Source organism: Colias philodice, chromosome 19 (assembly GCF_061535455.1).
Source record: "Colias philodice isolate Cphi_HAF_F1 chromosome 19, ilColPhil1 Martin Lab GWU primary, whole genome shotgun sequence".
Taxonomy (NCBI): Eukaryota; Metazoa; Arthropoda; class Insecta; order Lepidoptera; family Pieridae; genus Colias; species Colias philodice.
Genome location: NC_143104.1, coordinates 11,032,811 through 11,055,251, shown reverse-complemented (window position 1 = coordinate 11,055,251; position 22,441 = coordinate 11,032,811). Strand labels below are relative to the sequence as shown.

Below are 22,441 nucleotides of genomic sequence, written 5' to 3'. Positions count from 1 at the left end.
ACATTTATACAAAGTAACGCTTACGCGGTAAAAAATAAGTATATACAAAACTTGATTGTTAATAGTGTTAGTAATTGTAATTTCGTTGTATTCCAATGCTAATATTAATTATTTAGTTATTGTAAATAAATAAAAGAAATTAATTTAACGTAATGAACTAAAGTAATCAATCTGCATGAACCCCTGTCTGGGTAAAGGCCTCCTCCAAAGCTGACCACCCGTCTCTATCTTGCGCTATTTGGTACCACAGAGGGCCGGCTGTTCTCTTGATGTCGTCGTCCCAGCGTGTTAACGGTCTCCCTCTGTACCTTTTGCCTAGTGGGCCAATCCACGTTGTCGTTCTCGCTGTCCATCTTTGATCAGTAAGTCTGGCGACGTGTCCTGCCCACCTCCATTTCAGTTTTTGTGCATGACTCAAAGCATTAGTTGCTTTGGTAATCGACCTTATTTTAGTGTGCCTAATTTTGTCTAATCTCTTTATCTTCAACATACTACGTTCTATCCCTCTTTGGCAGCTATTTATTTTATTTTTTATTTTTGAAGTGAATTTCCATGTTTGGCAGGCATACGTCAAACATGGTAGTAGACTTGAATTCAAAACCTTCGTTTTGAGATTTGTTGGCATGTTGCTTTTAAAAATTTCTTTTAGGCTCCAGTATTTATTCCAAGTACATTTAACCCGTCTGTCTATTTCTAATTCGTTATTTCTTTTGTCAAAACTAATTCTCTTTCCTAGATATACGTAAGCTTGCGTATATTCCAATGGCTTGTTGTTAACTATTATTGGTCTTTTCCAGCCGTTTGTCATTACCATAGTTTTAGTGGTATTCATTTCCAGACCTACTTTTGTACTGCTTAGATGTAAGGATTCGATCATAAGCTGTAACTGAGAGCTTGTCTCCGTCAGTAAAACTAAGTCGTCTGCGAATCTGAGATGAGTTAGATATGAGCCTTTTATATTCAAGCCCAATTTGTTCCAATTAAGCTTATTAATGATAGATTCAAGAACGGCTATAAATATGGTTGGAGAGAGCGGGTCGCCCTGTCTTACACCTCTTGCTATAGGAAAACTCGGGCCGAGAGTTTCTAGTTTGATTCTGCCTGTATTATTATTGTATATATTCTTTATGACTTTTATATATATTTCTTCGACTCCTTGTTCTCTCAAACTTTCCCATATGCTTACGTGTGAAACTGTGTCGAATGCTTTCTGGTAATCTATAAATGCTATATATAACGTTCTCTGTTGCTCTTGATATTTTTCTATAATTTGTTCTAGGGTGTGAATATGGTCGACTGTACTGAAGCCTCTTCTGAAACCTGCCTGCTCTATTGGTTGCTTTGCTTGTATCGTCGTGCTGATCCTTGTATTTATAATAGATGAAAATAGTTTATAGAGGCAAGGTAGTAGACTTATTGGTCTGTAATTGCCGATATCCTTTGGGTCCCCTTTTTTATAGAGAAGTATTATGTTTGATTCGGACCATTGCTTTGGTGTTTCCGATTTGTTTAGAATAAGATTAAAAAGTTTAGTCAAGGGTGTTGATAGAGCTGTATGTGCTAATTTTAGTGCCTCATTTGTAATGTTGTCCGAACCTGGGCTTTTCTCTATTTTTAGTTTCTTTATCATCAGACCGATTTCTGTTTCATTAATTGGATGAATCTCATTGCTATTCGTGTTAATCGTGTTAGAAGAGCCGGTTAATTCTGTCTGCGGATTTCTATATAGGTTTCTGTAGAACTCAGTTGCTGCTGTTATAATATCCTTTCTTTGGTATATAGTTTTGTCTTGCCCACTCAATTCGTTTATCCAGCTTTTCTTTGTTCTGAGATCCTTGTAGGCTTTCTTCGTACTTCCAGTATATTGTAATTGTTTTTTTATGGTATCTTCTCTATAGTTTTCGTAATCTTTTTTTATATATTTATTTCCTAGTTTGTAAAGAGCGGAAAGTTCCATTTTCATAGAACGATTTTTATTTTTGATTTTTTGTAGTTCCTTTCTTCTTTGCAGCAGTTTTATTGTTCGTGTTGACATTATTTTATGTATTCTATTAGTGTCCTTGTGTTCTATTCTTGCGTATGTTAAGCTTTGAGTAATAGATTCTAGTATTGTATTGTAAAAAAGTTGTACCGAGGTATTTTCTGAAAAATGACTTTCTGATAGCATGGAAGTTAGATTCTCTTGGTACTTAGTTATTTCTGTTTTACTATTCAGTGTGCTAAATTGATTTTTAATGAATTTTGTTCTACTTATTTTTTGATTAACAAGTTTTGCTGTTGCTCTTAGTGCTCTGTGGTCCGACGGATAGTTTAGATTCAAAGTTTCTATGTTCAGAAATATTCTTGGTTGGTTGGAGAGTATATAATCTATCTCATTTTTATGCTTCCCATTCGGCGATCGCCATGTCCATCTTCGGCTAGGCTTTTTCTTAAAGCATGTATTTATTATCGTTAATTTATGTTCAAGTGCGAAATCTATTAGTCTCTGTCCTCTATCGTTTCTTTCTCCATATCCATATTGTTTCGTGATTAAGTACTCATCTTGCTTGGGGGCTCCAATCTTTGCATTAAAGTCTCCCATTATTATAATATTTTTATGTGCCTTTTCCAGTTCTATTTCTATACTTGTATAAAAGTCTTCTATTTCTTCTTTGCTTCCTGCCTCGGTTGGTGCATAAACTTGTATGATAGATAGCTTGTAATTTTGAAAATTCATATTAAGTGTTGCGACACGTTCTGAAATTCCATTGAAACTTTCAATGTTGGGTTTTAGGGACTTTTTTATTATAAAACCTACTCCATATTGGCCTGGTGTAAGTCCTATATGACATAGTATAAAGTTTTCATGTTCGTTTATTTCGTTTCCCAGTCGTCTCATTTCAGATAATCCAATTATGTCGTATTTTATTCCACTTAGGGCCTCTTCTAATTCTAGAAGGCGATCGTATGTTGATAAAGTTCTGGTGTTGTATGTTGCGATATAAATTTGGTTGGTTTGCTTGTTGTATTTGCTAATTTGTGTGCTTTTTATTACTGTGTTTGTCTTTGGAGGGTTGTGGTCATTATCTTCCACGGTGACCGGCCGGATTGGAAGATTGTTTTCATTATGTGTTCCTGTTTGATTGTTTGTGCGATATTTTTTGGAGGAGGGGCCTAGTTGCTATGCGTTCTTGTTTTTTTCCTCCTGTTTGTTGCTTGCTTTGGTTAGGTTTTTGTTGGTAAGAAAGTTCAGCATGCCTGGTTTTACAACTCCTTCCGAGATGCTGCTCGAGCGTCGAGCCGGACGGCGAGATGATTCAGATTTAGTTTTTTTATTAGTTTGTGAGGCTTTTTGTATGTTAAGCTCTACTTCTGGCGAAATCGGAAGTGTTCTTTTATTGTTGGCTTTTAATATAACTAATTTGTCGTATTTTAGTATGGCTAGGTTGCCCTTAGCTCTCTCCGACTTCAACTGTTCTTGTAGTTCCTTCCTCTTTTCTAATACGTACTTCGGATAATCTTCTTTCATGTAATACGGAGTTTTTTCCAGTGCTTTCTTTTGTTTAAATGTTTTTATTTTTAGGCCGAGAGTTGTGAATGTTACTACTGTTGGGCGGGGTCTGTCACCTTTCTTTCCTATTCTTTTTATATCTTGTATGTCGCTGTATATTAGTTCTATAGAAAGATATTTTTTTATCCATTTAATAAAATTAGTTTCCAAGGTGTCGTAAGATGTTTCTTCTTCTTCGATACCGAAAAATACTATGTTTCTTTGTCTTGACTGTTTTTCCATGAAGTAAATTCTTTTTTCTTGGTTTTCCACTAATTGATTTAATTTTTCATGTTTTTCCTCCAGTATAGATATTTTTTCTTGAAACAGTTGGTTGATATTTTGAGTTACTTGCTCTGTGACGGTTTGAGCACTCTCTTTGATAGTTACTTTTTGTTCGTCGAGTTCTTTTTGAATTTTGTTAAGGACTTTAAGAACTTCCTCCATTGTTATTATATTTTTCTAAACTGTATTTAACTATGTATTTAACTTTTATCGCCCTCTCGTGATAGGTCTCCGTATTAAGTAATTTGTTTGCGGCGTTTAGCGTTCGACTTTCGTTGGTAACTGGTTGTTACTTTGGTTGTTGGTGTGGCTTTTTAAATAATTCCCATTGATATTACATGTTCAGAATTCATTTTTAGAAATTTTTAAACTTTTTGAGTTATCGTATTTGAGTCACTGTTTTTGATAAAGAGAATTTGGTTTAATCGAAAATAGAAAATAATAAAATATTTTTTATTAATGTGTCCCAGCGAGATTCGATCCCAGGTTCGATCGGTTTATATGAACTTAACGCATTCTTCCGGAGCCACAGTAACATTAGTTCAAGTTGCGAAAGTTTGTAATATATTTAACGCAAACTTGTATTTTTAACAATTTACAACTAGGTGTCTCTGTTGTGATGTTTAATTATTGATGCTTAATATAATAATACAGTCACTAGGTGTCGCATTTATAAAGTTATTTTGCTTTGTCATAAATGTCACTACTTTAAATCATAAACGGTTATTGTCATTATTCACTTGATGTTGAAAAGAAATTATTATGCACTGTTTATTGATGTAATTTTGATAAATATAATCCTTAGGCTTAAAAGTTTATATTTTTAATTAGTTTTTGTTTGACGTCCACAAAATAAACTGTTACGACGGTAAAGTTTTAGATAACACTTTTTGACTTTTTCTTTGAAAAGTACTGGTTTTATTTCGTAGATAACACTACCACTGTATATTTGTGTTTCACTTATCACTTTAAGTCACTTTCCACTGATAATTAACACCTTTTAGTATTTTTATTTTAATAAATTTACGGAGCACATAGTTTTCATGTCACCTGTCACCTGTTTAAAGCGCTTATGACGCTGTTTTGCTTTTGATCGATGGCGGGATTAATCAACGTTGTGCGGGCTTCGCGAACATGTGACATTGTCCTTTTGTGCCTTATTTTGTTTTACATGGCTTTAGTTAAAATTAACAAGTTAAACAGTTTAGGAAATTGCTGAATATTGTACTTCGTATGTGGTTTTACTTCTCCTAGAATAAATTACAGTGGATGGTGTTACATATAGTGTTTGGTGTAGGAATAATTTTTCATTGGAAATAGAAAAAAATAAGACTGAAGCTTAGATACAAAAAAATGAGAAATTAGGATTGAAGTTCGATCAAATAATATACTGAACACGGACATAATGAAATAAGACTTTTAAATGCCTTTCCAGCGAGTTTGTTGACTATACTATATCCGCCTCTATCTACTTTCTATTTACTAGTACAAACATTAATTCACCTAAATTATGTATCTCGCTTATATAATAAGTGCTTACTTGTATATTTACAGTTTATATTATCTCATAAGTAATCAGAAAGGTCGAAATCGAAAGAAATTAGGTTTTCATCGATCCATTAATATTAAATTTCTCTCCTATTACACTTTGTTCTAATAAAACTGAAAGGCAGTAGACTATGAAGACAATATTATACTGTATTATAACTGAAGAGCACTCAGAGATTGAATTGCCTCCTAATAGGGAAACAATTTTCCAAATTACCTCAGTTATATTGTATGTTATCTATATTAACTTAAAATTTACCAATTTATATAAGTTTATACTTTATATTAGACCGCTAGAATGTGAACCTGACAAGGAAAAGTAATTAATAACACGCGGCGTATTCAACATTGTAAAATATAGTCGAAATTTAACTTTAGCAAATTGTTTGGGATCCCATTTTAACGGACTAAATTAGGACATCGCAATGTTCCCATCCTTGAGATTTTTAATAAAATTTCCGTCCTTCGACCCCTATTAAAGCTCACTTCGTTAAAAACTTGGAAAAATATTACAAAGAAATCAGATATTCGAGAGCGTAAGGCTATAACGTTCTTGTGTTGTCTTTCAACAGTTTTTCTTAATAAATTGATGTTATAATTTGAGAGTGTTTACTGTTTAATATTATAGAATATGAATAATGAGAAACAAAACATATTCGTAGTACATAATAAAGAATTACGTTATTATTATGTGGAGATCTCTGTATATGCCTGAATTTATATCCCAATTAGTTCCACTTATGACAGTCGATTATCCTCAAAATGAATTACATCTTCTTTAAATACTGACTTATTTATTTTTTTAACTAAGCATTTTTAGTATTGTATAATACTCGTAATACTCGTAATAATAAGCTATTGAGAAGTAGCACGACTTGAAAAGACACTCGTAGTTACCAAGATACACAAAATATAAATCATTTTATTAAATTTACGTGTATTCGGTAATTGTAACTGCGGAATAAAAACATCCAATTAAGAAGCCCATAGAGCTGTCCCACGAAGGGTCCTCGTCTCTTCTTGCATAAGTCTTCAATTCTCTTATTTATCCGCAAAACGTCAAAGTTGAGAGAAACGGGCGGGTTTAATTAGTTCCCTGTCAATTTATTGCGTCTAGAAAAAGTTTCCAATACAGGTGCTTCGCTAATAAATCGTCTTTTATTTACGGCACGCTTTATAATATGATTGTACTTTTCGTGGCTTCATTAAAACTGAGTAGTGATGTTAAAGTGTGTCAAACTCGGCGCTATAGTTTCTTAATAATACTTCAATATCTTGGAATGGATTTACTGCGCTTAATTTAAGTGTTAATTCTATCAACATGGGTTCATATACTGGAATATTAAATAGACTGTGCTTTCTTAAAGGTCTAACTGAATTTTATTATCATTATTCATTGTGGAAAAATAACAAGGTCTGTTTAGGGCAAAACTACTGCTTTATATTCGTGTGAGTAAAGGTGATACACACGACATAGTACTTTATAAATATTTGCGTGGGTAACCAAATTATGACGTGACATTTGACACGAAAAACTCCATGTATGTAATAAATCACCATCCATTAATTCAGCAAATAACAAATGTTATGGTTCAATTTTGGACTTTACTGCGTTGCCTTTTATTTCACTTTTGATTGGCCCGTTTCGCTCATATTAAGTTTGTATGTACGTTAAGAATTCACAGCTGTTTTGTTTGCGGCTAAAATTAACGTTTCCCGTTCTGAAATATGAGCCACAAAGCCTTCGTCTTGATAACTTATTTAAGGCTGTAATAAGGTTTGACTTTTTCTCGTCTTTACGAGTCGTGCTCAATTTCTTTGTTTGCGTTTGTTCTGTTGTGAAGATAATTTAAGGATATTAAAACGAAACCCCGCGAAGGTTTTATTATTATTTTAATAAAATTTGTTAAAGGTTAGGTTCTTGCTTTATAGAAGAACTAAATTAAACAAAGTTAGTTTGTAGACGACGTTATTAAAATAACAAGCTTGAGTGAGCAAGTTTTATTTGAATGCTAAACGAGTCAGTTGTCGTTCGGCTGTGTACATAGCTAGCTTCACGGCTTTACTCCTTTAATAAAGAACATTCATTCTAAAGCATTTTTTTTATAAAAATAACTTTTTATTTGCTGATTTCCCAGAGTTTGAAAAGTAAAGCTCAGTAATTGTCTAAGCTGGGTCACTGACTAGTGTGTATTAATTTATTTGCCCTATAATTGTGGTCCAATTTTAGTTTTAAATATTTAGTTCATTTTAAAATATAAGTAATACTTTTCATATTCAGCAACACATTCTTCATGTTAGTGAACTTAGCAGATCATTTTTAGCAGATCAAAAAAAAAATGTGAGTTCTTATCGCGTGTAGTTGAGTTCTACAGTTCCTGATACTTTTTAGAAATACTCGCGTAAAATGAAACACTAGAAAATTTATTTATGTCATATTTCATCACGCTGTAGCATCATGCCGTAGCATCACGCCGTAGCATCACTCCGTAGCATCATGCCGTAGCATCATGCCGTAGCTTCATGCCGTAGCATCATGCCGTAGCATCACGCCGTAGCATCATGCCGTAGCATCACGCCGTAGCATTACGCCATAGCATCACGCCGTAGCATCACGCCGTAGCATCATGCCGTAGCATCACGCCGTAGCATCATGCCGTAGCATCACGCCGTAGCATCATGCTGTAGCATCACACCGTAGCATCACACCGTAGCATCACGCCGTAGCATCACAGCGTAGCATCACGCCGTAACACATGCCGTAGCATTACGCCGTAGCATCACGCCGTAGCATCACAGCGTAGTATCACGCCGTAGCATCACGTCGTAGCATCACGTCGTAGCATTACGTCTTAGCATCACGTTAAGCCGGGTCCAGGTCGGGTTTTTTCAAATGTCGTTTGTTAAGGTAAAAAAGCCAGAACTATTTCTAAAAAGTATCAGGAACTGTAGAACTCAACTGCACGCGATAAGAACTCACATTTTTTTTTTGATCTGCTAAAAATGATCTGCTACGGGAAGTTGGCAGATCATTTTTTCAAATGTCGTTTTTTAAGGTAAAAACGCCAGAACTATTTCTAAAAATTATCAGGAACTGTAGAACTCAACTGCACGCGATAAGAACTCACATTTTTTTTTAATCTGCTAAAAATGATCTGCTGAGTTCACTAACATACATTCTTCCTCATTTATATCAAGAAGTATAATTTGCCTTTGCAAAGTTAAAGTTAAATTAACGACGTTACTTATGCTCTACCTACACTGCACGCAGTTACGAGTTGCCTGACCTATAATTCCTTATCTCTTGTAAAACCAAATATACTCCTAATTATAATAAAACCAGAAAAGAATCAACATGTTAAAAAATTCAAATAAATCATCATTTAGCAGTCACGCTTCGAACGCGTCACGTCGCCAAGTTCCGTATAATATTCGAAGGTAACAAACAAAAATTCAATTGCCTGTCGTTGTTCAAATATCAAGTACGGTCCCTTTCAATTAGGGGCTTAATTAGAAACCCCGGGTCCGTTTGGGTCTGAATTAGGGGTCCATTACGGGCCCTAATCCTATATTCTCGATTAGTACGCGTATTTTATGTATAGTTTATTTTAAAGTTGGTGGTTTTGGTAGTCGGCACGTATCGGGGCCGCTTTGGGGTTTGAGGAGATCAGAGGAAATCAAATATTAGTAGAATATTTATGGTGCGTGGATTTTGTGACACGTAAAGACCTGTTATTTGTAGTGGTGTAGAGTTTTGTTAATATAATAAATAAAAATTATTTATTGACTATTTTTAATACTTTGTCATAATGAAGTCACCGACTCTCAAACTAGATAAACACCTGCGTGTCAGGAGTCAGCACCCTCTTCCGTGGAATGTTCAGGAAATGCTATTAAAAAGAAAATAATTATGAAAGATAAACAAAAATAAAAATAGAAATAGTTTTATCTGCAAGTGTGTGTGTGTTTAGTTGTCAATAATGTTTAAGCCGTGTGTGTGTGCACTGCTGCATTTCATATAGGAAGTTGAATGAAACTTATATGTTACGAGAAGAAGTATTTTTTCACCCACACATACACCCACGTATTTATCAAGGAGGATTAAATAAAATAGCCTACTTTTATTGAAACTCGTATTGCACGCCTCATAAGCGAAGCGTTGAGGTGGGTACTACTGTCACTTCGCGCAAAACATCTGATTTTTCAAACTTAAAATGTCTTTATGTATCATACATTGCACTTGTAAGATAATACATACACACACATATTAAGAAAAAACACTATTTTTAACGTTCATGATATTTTTGATGTCATTTTTGTTATTTAAACTAGTTAAAAAACAGTTTAAAAAAGTTCTGTCTTGGACGTCCGTGTGTCTGTATGTGCGGATCCTTTTTCTTGTTAACACGATAGCGACCGAAATACTTTACTAATCGAGTCTTTTTTTTTCTCTTACGCTTGAGTATGCTCAGGAATAGAACCCTTTCATTTTTCAGGGTCTGATTCGATGTGGTTTAATTGTTATTAAATAAACAAAAATAATAATTAATAAATATTTATTAAAAAAAAAATTATGAGGCGTGCACTTTTGGATTTTCCAAATTATATTTGCATCTATTCTCGTCTCTATAAGATGAATAATACTATCTATTAATATTCCAATCAATAATTTATACCATGCTACCTAAGAGATATGGATTCTGCGAATATAAGGACCAAGAAACTGCCTTGAGTGCAATGACAAATTTAAATGGCTATGAAATTGGTGGTCGATCCTTGAGAGTTGATAATGCTTGTACATGATAACTTAAATTGAATACTTGATGAATTTATTTTGTTCTTTGTGTAATATTATGCTATAAAACATTAGAGCTGCCTCGAGAACAACAAAGAACAAGTCAATAGGGAAGAGTTCTTAGGAATGTCAAGAATCTTTTAACCTTAATGCGATGTTGATAAGATCCATTTTTGCATATAAAGCAATATTATATTATAATCGTAGTTTCCTTTGTATATTAAACATGAAAAAAAAATCTACTTATAATTATTGTTATCTATCTATAAATATTGTTATTCACAAATTAAATTGTGAATAACAATATTTATATACGAGCTCATTTCATAGAATATTAGAGTATGTTCTTTCAAGAGTTTAGGAAAATACGCAAAGAAATAAACTGGAGTTTGGTCATGTTTAATCGAATGTAACCAACAATATGTTTATCTGTATGTACCCATTTGTGTATACCCAACCCAGCAGCGTCTCGGATAAATGCGTACACGCTATTATAATATTTATTCCTTGGAGCTACGCATGGAAATCGCTTGTAATATTAAATAGGCTGTTAGTTGCGTAGTACATAACACATCGCTTATTTTACAAGTATCGGGTAATGGATTTGGGGTTTACTTACATGAGAATGTATTGAAGGAATGTTATTTGATTAAAGATTCATATTTTTCTCTTTAATAATATATATAACTTAGCTGGTACTTGTAAGTTTACGGATTTATAAGCACCTATTTGACAATTTAAATGTTATGTAGAGTAAGGCAAATTATAGACAGTTTTGTTAAAATTGTGATTCAATTTATTAGGGTTAAATATATGTATTGTAAATTACTTTTGCTATACAACATAATATTATCAAATAATTTTTTTACGTTGTTTTGCCTTCCCATAAATATCAATTTAAACTGAACAAATAATATCATTTTTATATTATGGCTATAGTATTGCCTTACCTAAACAGTATAGAAATAAAGAACCAATAAATAGAAAAACTTGAAGCCGTAATAACGAGTATTACACCATAGCAATAGGATGACGAAGCGTAGCTCTCGCGTCGCAAATAAACTACACTTTGTATCAGAACGGAAATTTAGGTCTATATTGCATCGTAGGCTCTGGTTATTAACATTCGAGGTTGGTGACAAAATTGCAAAGAACTTGTATTAAAGATACTGGCTTGACAATACCAGATAATTATAGTAGATACATACCAGCTACATATTATATAGTATATTATATTTATGAAGATACAAAAGGCAATACTACAGGTATTGTCTTTTGTCATATTATCATTTTGATTATAAATATATAATTCGCCATATAGTGCGGTCAGGCTCGCGAAGCAATTGCTGCGTGAAGTAGCATGGCCAAGGTAACAGTCTACGCGCTTTATAACTACTTATAGTCAGTGTCGGTAAACTTGCTCGATTGCTTGAAATGTCGAATCAAATTTGTATCAAAGTTATCTGGGTACAATTTTTATCCAAAAATAAGAAAATTTATTTCGTTATTTTTTTTTTTCAAAAATAGTCCTTTAATAACCTGCACGAATTCGGTATATAATTAAGCAATACATTCGCCCACACATTCGCCGAACGTCAATACAGTAATGGCCTCTCTAGATGAATCAATCATGCGTAATTTGACGTAACAAAAAGGAGTGACAAGCGCTGAGGCATTATGTTGATGAAAAGAACCCTTTATTGTGTAGACGCTTTGTTTTTCACACGTAAATACAATGTATATTATGTATCTAGTGTCAACATTTTGGGAAGGGTAATAAACATCTATCGATCTGTATAAAATTTCGTGCCACGGTGTTTATATAATTTTACTTTGTCGTAAAGTACCTACATACTGTTAGGGAAACAAAGCAAAGTATAAAATTATGTTATTTTTACAAAATATAATAACGCAAGTCGATACATTTCTATCAGATCAAAAAAGCCATATCGTTGATACAACCTTGTGTACTGCCACGTACATAGGCAAGTACCAAAGTATTATATTTTATAATTTTCATTTAAGTAGACCATAAATTAAAAATAAATAAGTAATAAAATAAAATAAAAAATAAATAAATACATACATTAAAATTTACACTCTTTACTTTGTCTTTAAAATGCTTGTGTTTAAAATTTTGCTTTATGCTTCATAATTTAATTTTCAAGCTACCTAGCTTCTAAATGAAATAATATAACATCCTATTACGACTATAATAGTGTAATTACACACTAATACAATGCGACTAAACGTAATGATTTCACGATAAAGGCACTTTGCATTAATATTATCCAAATTGTTCGCATATTGTGCAGCAGACATCCCGTTTCACAATCTATTTACGTTGGAAATTGGAACTTGCTCCCAATATATTTCCATACAAATGCATTAACACGAATATATTTTAACCGACTTTAAAACATGAGCATTGGAATTTGAGGTGTTGTGTTGTTTGGTTAAAATGTATAATAATATTATTATGTAATGCTATGACGTAGTTTTGAAAAATGATTTTTATGATGATTATTAATATTGTAAGTTTACGTAACTTTTGAAAACTTTTTCTTTGCTATGTAAATATTCTAAACAAATCTATATAATATATATATATATATATATATATATATATATATATATATATATATGTATAAAACTCAAAGGTGACTGATATAGTGATCTATCAACGCTCAGCCCAAACCACTAGACTGAGCGTATCGGGCTGAAATTTGGCATGCAGGTAGATGTTAGGACGTAGGCATCCGCTAAGAAAGGATTTCCCGAAATTCTTGCGGGAACGGGGAAATACGGGGATGCACGTACAAAGTCGTGGGCGGAAGCTAGTGTAACATAATATAGCCTCTTTCAAACTACGCATGTTCTTCAATAAAAATAAATGAACGTCAATATAAAAGTTAAATTGTAATTCCCAACTCCTGAAAAAGAAAAATTAATTTACACCACTTCACTTCTTAAACAAAAATACTTATTTTCCTTAAAGATAACAAGGTCGTTTGTATGTCGCCAATCAAATCGAGTTTAAATCATAGAGCGTGTAAATTTAACGAGTCCCTTGTACTTGTGTCGTCTAATTGCGAATTTATCTGTGCCATTTATTTACGATTTTGTTCGATTGGAATTACAATGTTTTCTTAAAGGGCGGATTTTAATGGTGATACTTTTATTGGAGTTTTTATTTTGTTGTTGCGTGTTTAATTTAATTGGATTGTTTCTTTTTTAATGGACGCTAGATAAATAAATTGAAATATTTATTAATTAATCATTGTCTTTGCGACACAGTTGGTAGCAAACAAATATTACAGATTAATAAAGCAAGAGAAGAAAGAAAAAAAAAGTAGGGTAATGAGATTACACTATTATAAACAAAATACTTTAAAATTACGAAATTAAACTTAATATGTAACAGCACTGGGCCGTACGGCCCTGTGCTGAATAATTTGTTGAAATGTTATGTTAATTTGTATGATTTACTATCTCGTATTAAGAGGACATATTTTGCTGTTGTATAAATTCTGTAACTTCTAAAAATATCGTTTTTTTTTTCAACAAACTATGCGCAATTTGTTCTGAATTAAATTTATATCTAGACCAAAGTTCAGCGATATTTGAACAGCCCTTTCTGCGTGAATGAATAGCAATCATTCATCCATCCATACATCTACATTTATACAAAATTTTATGTTCAAATGTAATTTCAAAAATGTAGACTATTATTACTTTATTAGCAAAAGCTCTATGGCATGTATCTATAAATACATAGATGTCTGTCAATATAATTATAATTCTCGTAAATCTAATATTCGCCCTTCATCCGTGCATACTGTATATAACCATAACTTTAAAAGGTAGTTCACCCTTTCAAAGTGGGATGGCAGCAGTGTCGCCATAACGGACCCTTTGTCCCTGCGTGGCTCGATAGAGAGTGGATAATTGGACCCTAAGCCTTTTCTGGTCCAAGGGTATTGGAACTATCATTCTAGCCATTACCTTGTGTACATACTTTTGGTGAATGTAGAGCAAACTTTTACCGGGTGGGTAAAAGAATGTGAACATTCACAATATTATCTCCCACACACACACACTCATACATGGTAATTTGTGAGTGAAAACATTACAATATGGCTTGAGTACGATATTCTTTTTACGAATTATTATTCCTAGATGACATTGAAGTTAAAATGACTGATAACCACAGATTGGACATTGGAAAAATAGAGACACCAGATATAGAGTCACCAGATTTTTTTTGCGATTACAGAATATTCAGTAGGTATCTACCTAACTATATTTTGTATTGCCAAAATATTAGTTCGTTTTTGCCAATCTATAAAATTGTACAGTAGATCTGCAGTAAATTAACAAACGTAGAAACGTTGTTTTGAAAGTGGCTTTGAATAGCTTTATTAAAAAAACATTAGCAAATTAAAATTGTGCTGTGTGAATTTTTAGGCGATAAAGTCCTACTTTTTCAACGGATTATAAGGGCTTGTTAATTCAGGTGTACTTAGTAATACTTATTAAATAAATACGAAGGTCTGTAAATATTTTTGTAAGCACAGTATTTTACGTACTAGTCTGTTATTATTACATGAGGAGTATCATTTAAAGCTGTTTCTTTAAAACACTAACAGCCGTACAAATAAACGAGTTATAACATTTTATGCAAAGAATAAACTAAGAATAAGGAAAAATCATACAAATAAACACGAAATAAATGTAACCTAGTATAACTTCGTAATAAGTATTCATACTAATGCTATTCCGTCCTTATTACGGCTACCACCCTAGTATAAGTCTGACATAACCGAGTTATAACATATCTTTTAGTACATTGTGCTGTGTTTTACAAGTTTTAGAAGCAATTTTCAATCTAAATTTGAGATAATAGCAATGAGAGTAATACGAGAAGTAGAAAAAGTTGAGCAAATTAATAATTTCATTACGTACCTACCTATTGAAATGGAAAATTTTGTATGAAATGTCAAAATATACGAAATTATGAAAAACCCTTTTGATATTTATAATGATTTATTTATTTACAACATGCGCCAAACCATACATACATAAAACTTATTTCTAAACTTATCACAATAATATACACTTTCGTTGAAAATATAAATCTTCTAAGCTTGGAGTTGTATGTTTTGAGTACCAGTTATTTGGCAACTCTCTATCTCAAGGTGGGTTTATCTTCTGTTCTCCAGATATTGGATAGCGTTATCTATCATTTGCTTGCATATTTAATGATATTATATTTAAATTATTTCCAATAAATATTTAAAAAATAAATAAACAGAACATCGTATGATGAAACTTCACAACAAATTCGACGAAGTCAAACGAACGTCAGCAAAATGACAGCACCAAGGCTTAACCGTAGACAATTTCAATGTTTTTCATAATTTTGTGAATGAATTGCGACGTTGCCGCTTCGCGCCTATTGCATAGTGTGAGCATAGTTACATCGACGTTATTCCAAATTTATTTGTAAGAAATTATGACATCCTTATTCTTTATTTATTCTTATCATATCTATGCATTGCATAAGGTTTGAATAAGCAAGTTTTTATTTGTACGGCTGTAACTTATTTTACACTTCAACATCAAACTTATTCCACGCAAACAAAAAAATGCTGTCAGTCTCACCCGTGCCTAAAACAAAAATTCCCCATGCATAACTATTAATACATTTTTCTGACGTCACTGTTCTCATCTACAGCGCGTCGAATGTTAATCCGTGCGGCAGATTATTTCAGTCGGATCCATTCGTGCGTGAAGACGCGTTATCGTCCGTATAAATATCAACACTCCTGTCTCTACGTACGTCGAGAAAAAACGATTTGCGATCAGCCGCACGACCTGCTTCTATGATGTGAATAAATGCTGGCGCCTGGCACGATCAAATGTGATGTTTAGTTTTATGAACGGAATGGATTTATTGGGAATGATGTTTATTTATTCATTTTATCTTATGAAAATTGTTCATAAGATAAAATGGGAATACAAAAGAATATAGTCAAATGTATTACAAATTGACTCTACATTCTACAATTAACTATTCGTTTGTGAATTTGTTTTTGTATGTCGGTTAATCGTCGTTTCTTATCATATTATAAACAAAAAAATGTGTGCGTGTACACACTTAAGAAGTGAAACTTCTTTAAGACCATATTTTTCAAAAAATAATTTACTATATTTACGTCGAATCAACCGTGGGAGGGATAAGAAAAAGGTGGCGCGTAACGGAAAAATGTCACGCGTAACGAAAAAATGTTACACTAATTTTTTTCTAACCCCGATAAAGAAGTTTCACTTCAATAATAATAATATGATAATACCATAATTAAAATAAAGAGCGTATGATCACATATTCCCACCAAAATGACATGCACCATAAAAATAAACTTCATACACGAGCATTAAAAGCGATTTAGAGCCCCAAGCTTCCGACGAAGTAAAATTTCTAAGCGTATTCAGAACATAACTGTAACGTACCGCTGCAGCTGCATCTCGAGCGAACTTTATTCCTCTATTTTCCTGAATCTCGAATATTTTGGTTTCATACGCGATAAACGTTAATTGTAATCCTGGCACGTTTGTAAATAATTTTCAGAGTCAACGCTTTTAATTCCGTGGAAAATGGAGCGATACAAAAATCCGATGCAGCGGGCTAAGTATAGCCGCTGTGCTTAAGCCGGTTATAAAGAAGGATTAGCAGATGTACGCGCCGAGCTTTTCTAGATTTCGCGAAAAATTATACGGATTTCAATTTTAAATAGAGTCCCGTGATCATTTTGTGCTATTTCTTTAAGAGTGAAGTGGCCCTTGAGGAATTTTCTGAGGAGTTTACAAGATGGATGCTTCTTAACTTCATATTTCATAGATGTAGACGGTTGCTAGCTTATTTCTATTATTGAACATTCACAAAATTTTCAATTTATGTGATTTGTCTATGCGAAATATTATGCTGACAAACAATGTTTTAATTACCGGCATAGCAACATACTTGCTTCCATAACCCAACGAGAGTTTAATGTATTTTAGAATCCATAGATATAATCTATCAAATTTATTGTAGAAATAATATCTGAACTGCTATTATGCAGTTGTATTATGTAATAACATCACTTCCCACCAGGTGACATTCCCTATTCTTAACCATAAAACATCTAATACAAATTGAAAATTACAACCTTATTAATAAAACAAAACGTCCCGTAAAACAAAACATAAAACTTCAACCTGAACGTGAATCGAAATTAAGAATGGACTCACTAAACTAGCTTTATTTCCACCATAACTCTAGTAAGATTAAAGTTTTAAACATTTCGGCGTCGGGCGTCTTAATTCAACTCCTTTCATAAGATGTGATTTAGTGAGCCTTAGCACTATTTATCACTAAGTTGCGTACAGTTGGATTCCTGGGATACCGGCACCTAGGAATGAGCCAAGTTGTAAGTTACCGCCCTAATTAAAATGCACGCTGTAAGGCCGCAGCGGGTGGATAGCGGAGGCGGCAAGTCAATTGCGTTGGACAAAGGGAAATGCCATGAATCTTTATAAATAAGCGAAGTTTTCTAATACAAAGATGGTTTCCTACAAGATTTTTAACACTTTCGAAGGTTTCCGATTAGCAGAGAAACCATATATCTATTTCAATTTGAATTAATTGTAGCAGAAAGAAAATTTTGATTCTGGGTTTTTACAAAAAAAAAAAACACGTATAGTAGTAATTTAAAAATATTGAGAAGTACTGACAATAATATATTATAATTTACGTGGAATCTAACTCATACTATATATAGCTAACTTATTAACTGTTTTAATTCAAAGTATTATTAACTCGTATTATCTATATTGCATGTTGCTCCTTGCATTTCCAACATGCCACGGGTCCGCTATAGAGCCCGCTCCCGCTCCGCTCATGCAAGCCGCTCGTAATGTTCTTACAAATTACAATTTTGGTGCTTTGTTTAAGGCTCACTTGAAATGTCCTTGATTTAAACATTTGTCTTGCGCTGAATCGTTTTATTGCCCCGTTTGTTTCAATATGAACGCTCTGTATTGTGTTCTGAAGTAATTAAGGTTTTGTTTTTGCGGAAGGAAAATACATTAATTTAGGAATAAGAGGAGCCATTTAATTTCGGTGGCAAGTATAAGGAAAATTTAAGTTTTATTGAGATTTATGTTTTCTAATGTTCAAATAATATCTTAGTTTCATACAGAATGTAAATTTCTGATTATAAAAAGACGCTTTTTAATATAAAAATTGTAATGATGTTGTCTAGACTGTAACATAAATTAGCGATGAATACGCTCATTAAAACTGAAAGTTTGTTTCATATTCTCTTAAAAACGGATAATCATAAACCTAAAAAGGGACAATATTAAAATATTTGGTGAATATTTTTCAGAAGGAAAATATAAAATGAAGATACGGCGGATAATAATTATACGAGATAAAGAAGAGCCGGTCCTGTCATTACGTCACAAGCTATACCTCTCGTGTTTCATTCAACCTAAATATTCGTTTTTGCGAACCGCCGAGTTAATATTTATTGTTCTTTATCATATTTATACATAAATATAACTAGATTAGAAAATATAATGTATCTAGTTGCCGTCGACACCTATATTATGTTTATTTTCTTCAGTTAAAACTTATAACGGATTTTAATAATATGCATTTAATTATGATTACTCAGATTATTATGAGTATTGAGAGAGAATAAATAATTTTTATTAATAATTTGTGTGCAAACAGGCGTAAAGCATTCTTTCGTTGTTCTTAGTGCCTTCGAAACATGCAGAACATTGCATAGATACTCTATGCAATATTTTTATACTGAACAACACAATACGAGTTTTCGTTTACACTAAAATATCAAGAAATAATGCTCTTGCTCTAGCTCCATGTTCGGTTGATTTAAATGCACCATTTTATAAATTACTAGCGGTCCGCCCCGGCTTCGCCCGTGGTACATATGAAAAATAGATGTTGGCCGATTCTCAGACTTACCCGATATGCACAGAAAATTTCATGAGAATCGGTCCACCCGTTTCGGAGGAGTATGCAGACTAACATTGTGACACGAGAACTTTATATTTAAGATAATAATGTTATCAAGAATAACAGTCATATCCAAAGAAAACAATGAAATATGGATTTGTACATCACAAAGAGCAATCAGTAAGCTATTACAAAGCTATTATGAACAATACAGTATTAATCCGTATTTAATTAAACACACGTTAGACGATCTAGATTCAATATGCTTCAGAATTATTGCCTCATACTAATAAAATGAATGTCTTGGAAGTAATAACAAATTTCAAATGATTTATGGATCGTGGCGGAACGGGCGGACGTAATGGTTCTTTTTATTTAAATGCATATTAATTGGAATATTATTGTCTCTGAGGCTTATTTATTTTCCAATTTCAAAATATTCTCTATATAGAATAGAGTAAGTATGTATTCTACATAGAAAATAGTGCATCGTTAAAGAACTAAGGCATCAAAATAAGTGAGAAGTAATTAAAACATTGAAGATGAAAATCGCTTTGGAAACGTTTTACATCGTAAAATATTAGGATATTACCATTAGGTAAGTAAATTCAAGATTATAAAAACGCATATTTTGCTGCCAACAGTAAACAATTCGTCTACATTTTAATTCAGCCTTCATAAGGTCTTAAATGAAAAATATGTATGTACGCTTTGTTATGTAACACGCTTATAACATCCCTGGGTCGGTGTAAACCTCCCGAATTCCGCAAAGCACCCACGCTAGTGTAGCCGTGATGTTTTAACACACATTGTTAGATATTTTTATTACACTATGCGCACTATATCTTCGCACCTGTAAAATGAAATGTACTAGCTAGATGCCGGAAATATCTCGAGAAATATTTTTATGAGACTTCGCTAGAAAATGCTTAAAATGCTCTGAGAAAATGCAATACTTTCCGCTATGTGTGGCGCAGTTTCTAATCTTTCTGGGTTATACAGATGCGAGTTTGATGGATGTTACGTTCAAGTTTAACATTTTGAAACGATACTCACCGAAATATATTTATTTAGTACATTTTGTAAGAGGTTAAAGATGTATTTTTATTACGTTGAAAATGTTGCTTCAAAACTAGTCTCAAAGTAGAGTGGTAAAGTTTGTATGGTTTTGCTTGACGCTTTGTCACGATATTACCTATGTGCATATAAATTTTCATTTGGTAAGTAATCAATAATCAGTCCCTTCGTCCCGCTGCCCCCGCGTACCTTCCAATATCTTAAATGTTTTTCATTTCCGATTGCTATTTAGGAAATGTACATATAGATTTCCTGTGTAAGTATAAAATATTTTTTTTCACACATTTCCGTGCGATTTTAGGAATTACATACATTTCCTAGGAATTGTATACAATGACGGATTACATACATTTCCGTTAACACATATAACATACAAGGCTAGCATGTTGGATTGAAAGCTGATTGAAAGTAAAGAAAACAAATGATTTTCCTACCATTTTTATTTAAATTATAGTTACTCGTTTCAAGAGCTATAGAGAAGCTGTGGTACATTAAAGTGAACTAAGAAGACTAAATGCATTTCGCATTTATTCCACAGATAGATTTTCCAACTGATTACGCAATTATTCAGCTATACTTATCTCATTTTTTATTTTTTACTGAGCTTCACAGTTAGATCACCTTCAGCAAACCTACACAGATATAATATACATATACTAGAGAGCTGTCTGTGCCTGTGTGACCTGTGTCTACGGTCCCGTAAATTTTACGTATCGTACGGAAGCCATTACCCATATCTTATATATAAAAATGAATCGCAAAATGTGTTGGTAAGCGCATAACTCGAGAACGGCTGAACCGATTTCGATAATTCTTTTTGCACGCCTCATAAGCGAAGCGTTGAGGTGGGTACTACTGTCACTTCGCGCAAAACATCTGATTTTTCAAACTTAAAATGTCTTTATGTATCATACATTGCACTTGTAAGATAATACATACACACACATATTAAGAAAAAACACTATTTTTAACGTTCATGATATTTTTGATGTCATTTTTGTTATTTAAACTAGTTAAAAAACAGTTTAAAAAAGTTCTGTCTTGGACGTCCGTGTGTGCGGATGTGCGGATCCTTTTTCTTGTTAACACGATAGCGACCGAAATACTTTACTAATCGAGTCTTTTTTTTTCTCTTACGCTTGAGTATGCTCAGGAATAGAACCCTTTCATTTTTCAGGGTCTGATTCGATGTGGTTTAATTGTTATTAAATAAACAAAAATAAAAATGTGTGCGTGTACTAGAGTACACACGTAAGAAGTGAAACTTCTTTATGACCTTATTTTTCAAAAAATAATTTACTATCTACAGTAATATTATAAAGAGGAAAACTTTGTTTGTTTGTTTGTTTGATTGATTGTAATGAATAGGCTCATAAACTACTGGACCGATTTTAAAAATTCTTTCACCATTCGAAAGCTACATTATCCACGAGTAATATAGGCTATATATTATCACGCTAAGACCAACAGGAGCATAGCCACGCGGGTGAAACCGCGCGGCACAGCTTGTATACAATATTACAGAAATACGTTAGTCTAACACGCTCGTCGTTTCGCTCCTTGCTACCTATTTAAATATTTACACCAGCCGCTGCTGCAACTCGCTCGCTTCGCTCGCTCGGCTCGTGCGGTAGTTCAAAAATCAAAAGTTAACCTAAGATGCTCGTCGCTTTGCTCCTCGCTACCTATTTAAATATTTACACCGGCCGCTACTGCAACTCGCTCGCTTCGCTCGCTCGGCTCGTGCGGTAGTTCAAAAGTTAACCTAAGATGCTCGTCGCTTCGCTCCTCGCTACCTATTTGAATATTTACGCCGGCCACTGCCGCGACTCGCTCGCTTCGCTCGCTCAGCTCGTGCGGTAGTTCAAAAGACCAAGGGAGACGCCAAAAAATTCGAGTTATATAGAGTTTTCAACTTATAAAGGATTTCGACTTAGGCGGATTTTGATTGGACATAAAGAGTTTGAGGTTTATTCTTATAAATATTGAATTCACAAAATCATAATTGAACACCAATCAAGCAAACACGTGTTAACGTGAGTCATAGATTTATTATCGTATACTCCTAAAATGTTTTCTAAGAAACAATACTGTACTTACATTGTCGGCAAGTTCTTAAAGGCGGTAACTTATTTTTGTTCGAACAATAGAGGTAATAAATATAAATTCCTAATGTCGA

The 22,441-nt window shown here is 33.1% G+C and overlaps 2 protein-coding genes across 2 annotated transcripts in view; one reads left to right on the top strand and one right to left on the bottom strand.

Annotated features, from left to right (window-relative positions):
• Positions 1–22,441, top strand: part of LOC149480186 (hemicentin-1-like) — a 169,086-nt gene that overhangs the window by 41,230 nt on the left and 105,415 nt on the right. The window lies entirely within an intron of this gene.
• On the bottom strand, positions 3,161–4,869 carry LOC149480187 (uncharacterized). The gene has a single exon (XM_089707628.1). It carries the CDS (start codon positions 3,974–3,976, stop codon positions 3,161–3,163), a length of 816 nt encoding a protein of 271 aa, XP_089563754.1. The 5' UTR covers positions 3,977–4,869.

What these genes read in the sequence shown, in the direction of transcription:
- LOC149480187 (XM_089707628.1), bottom strand. Translation starts at nt 3,976, where the DNA reads ATGGAGGAAGTTCTTAAAGTCCTTAACAAAATTCAAAAAGAACTCGAC.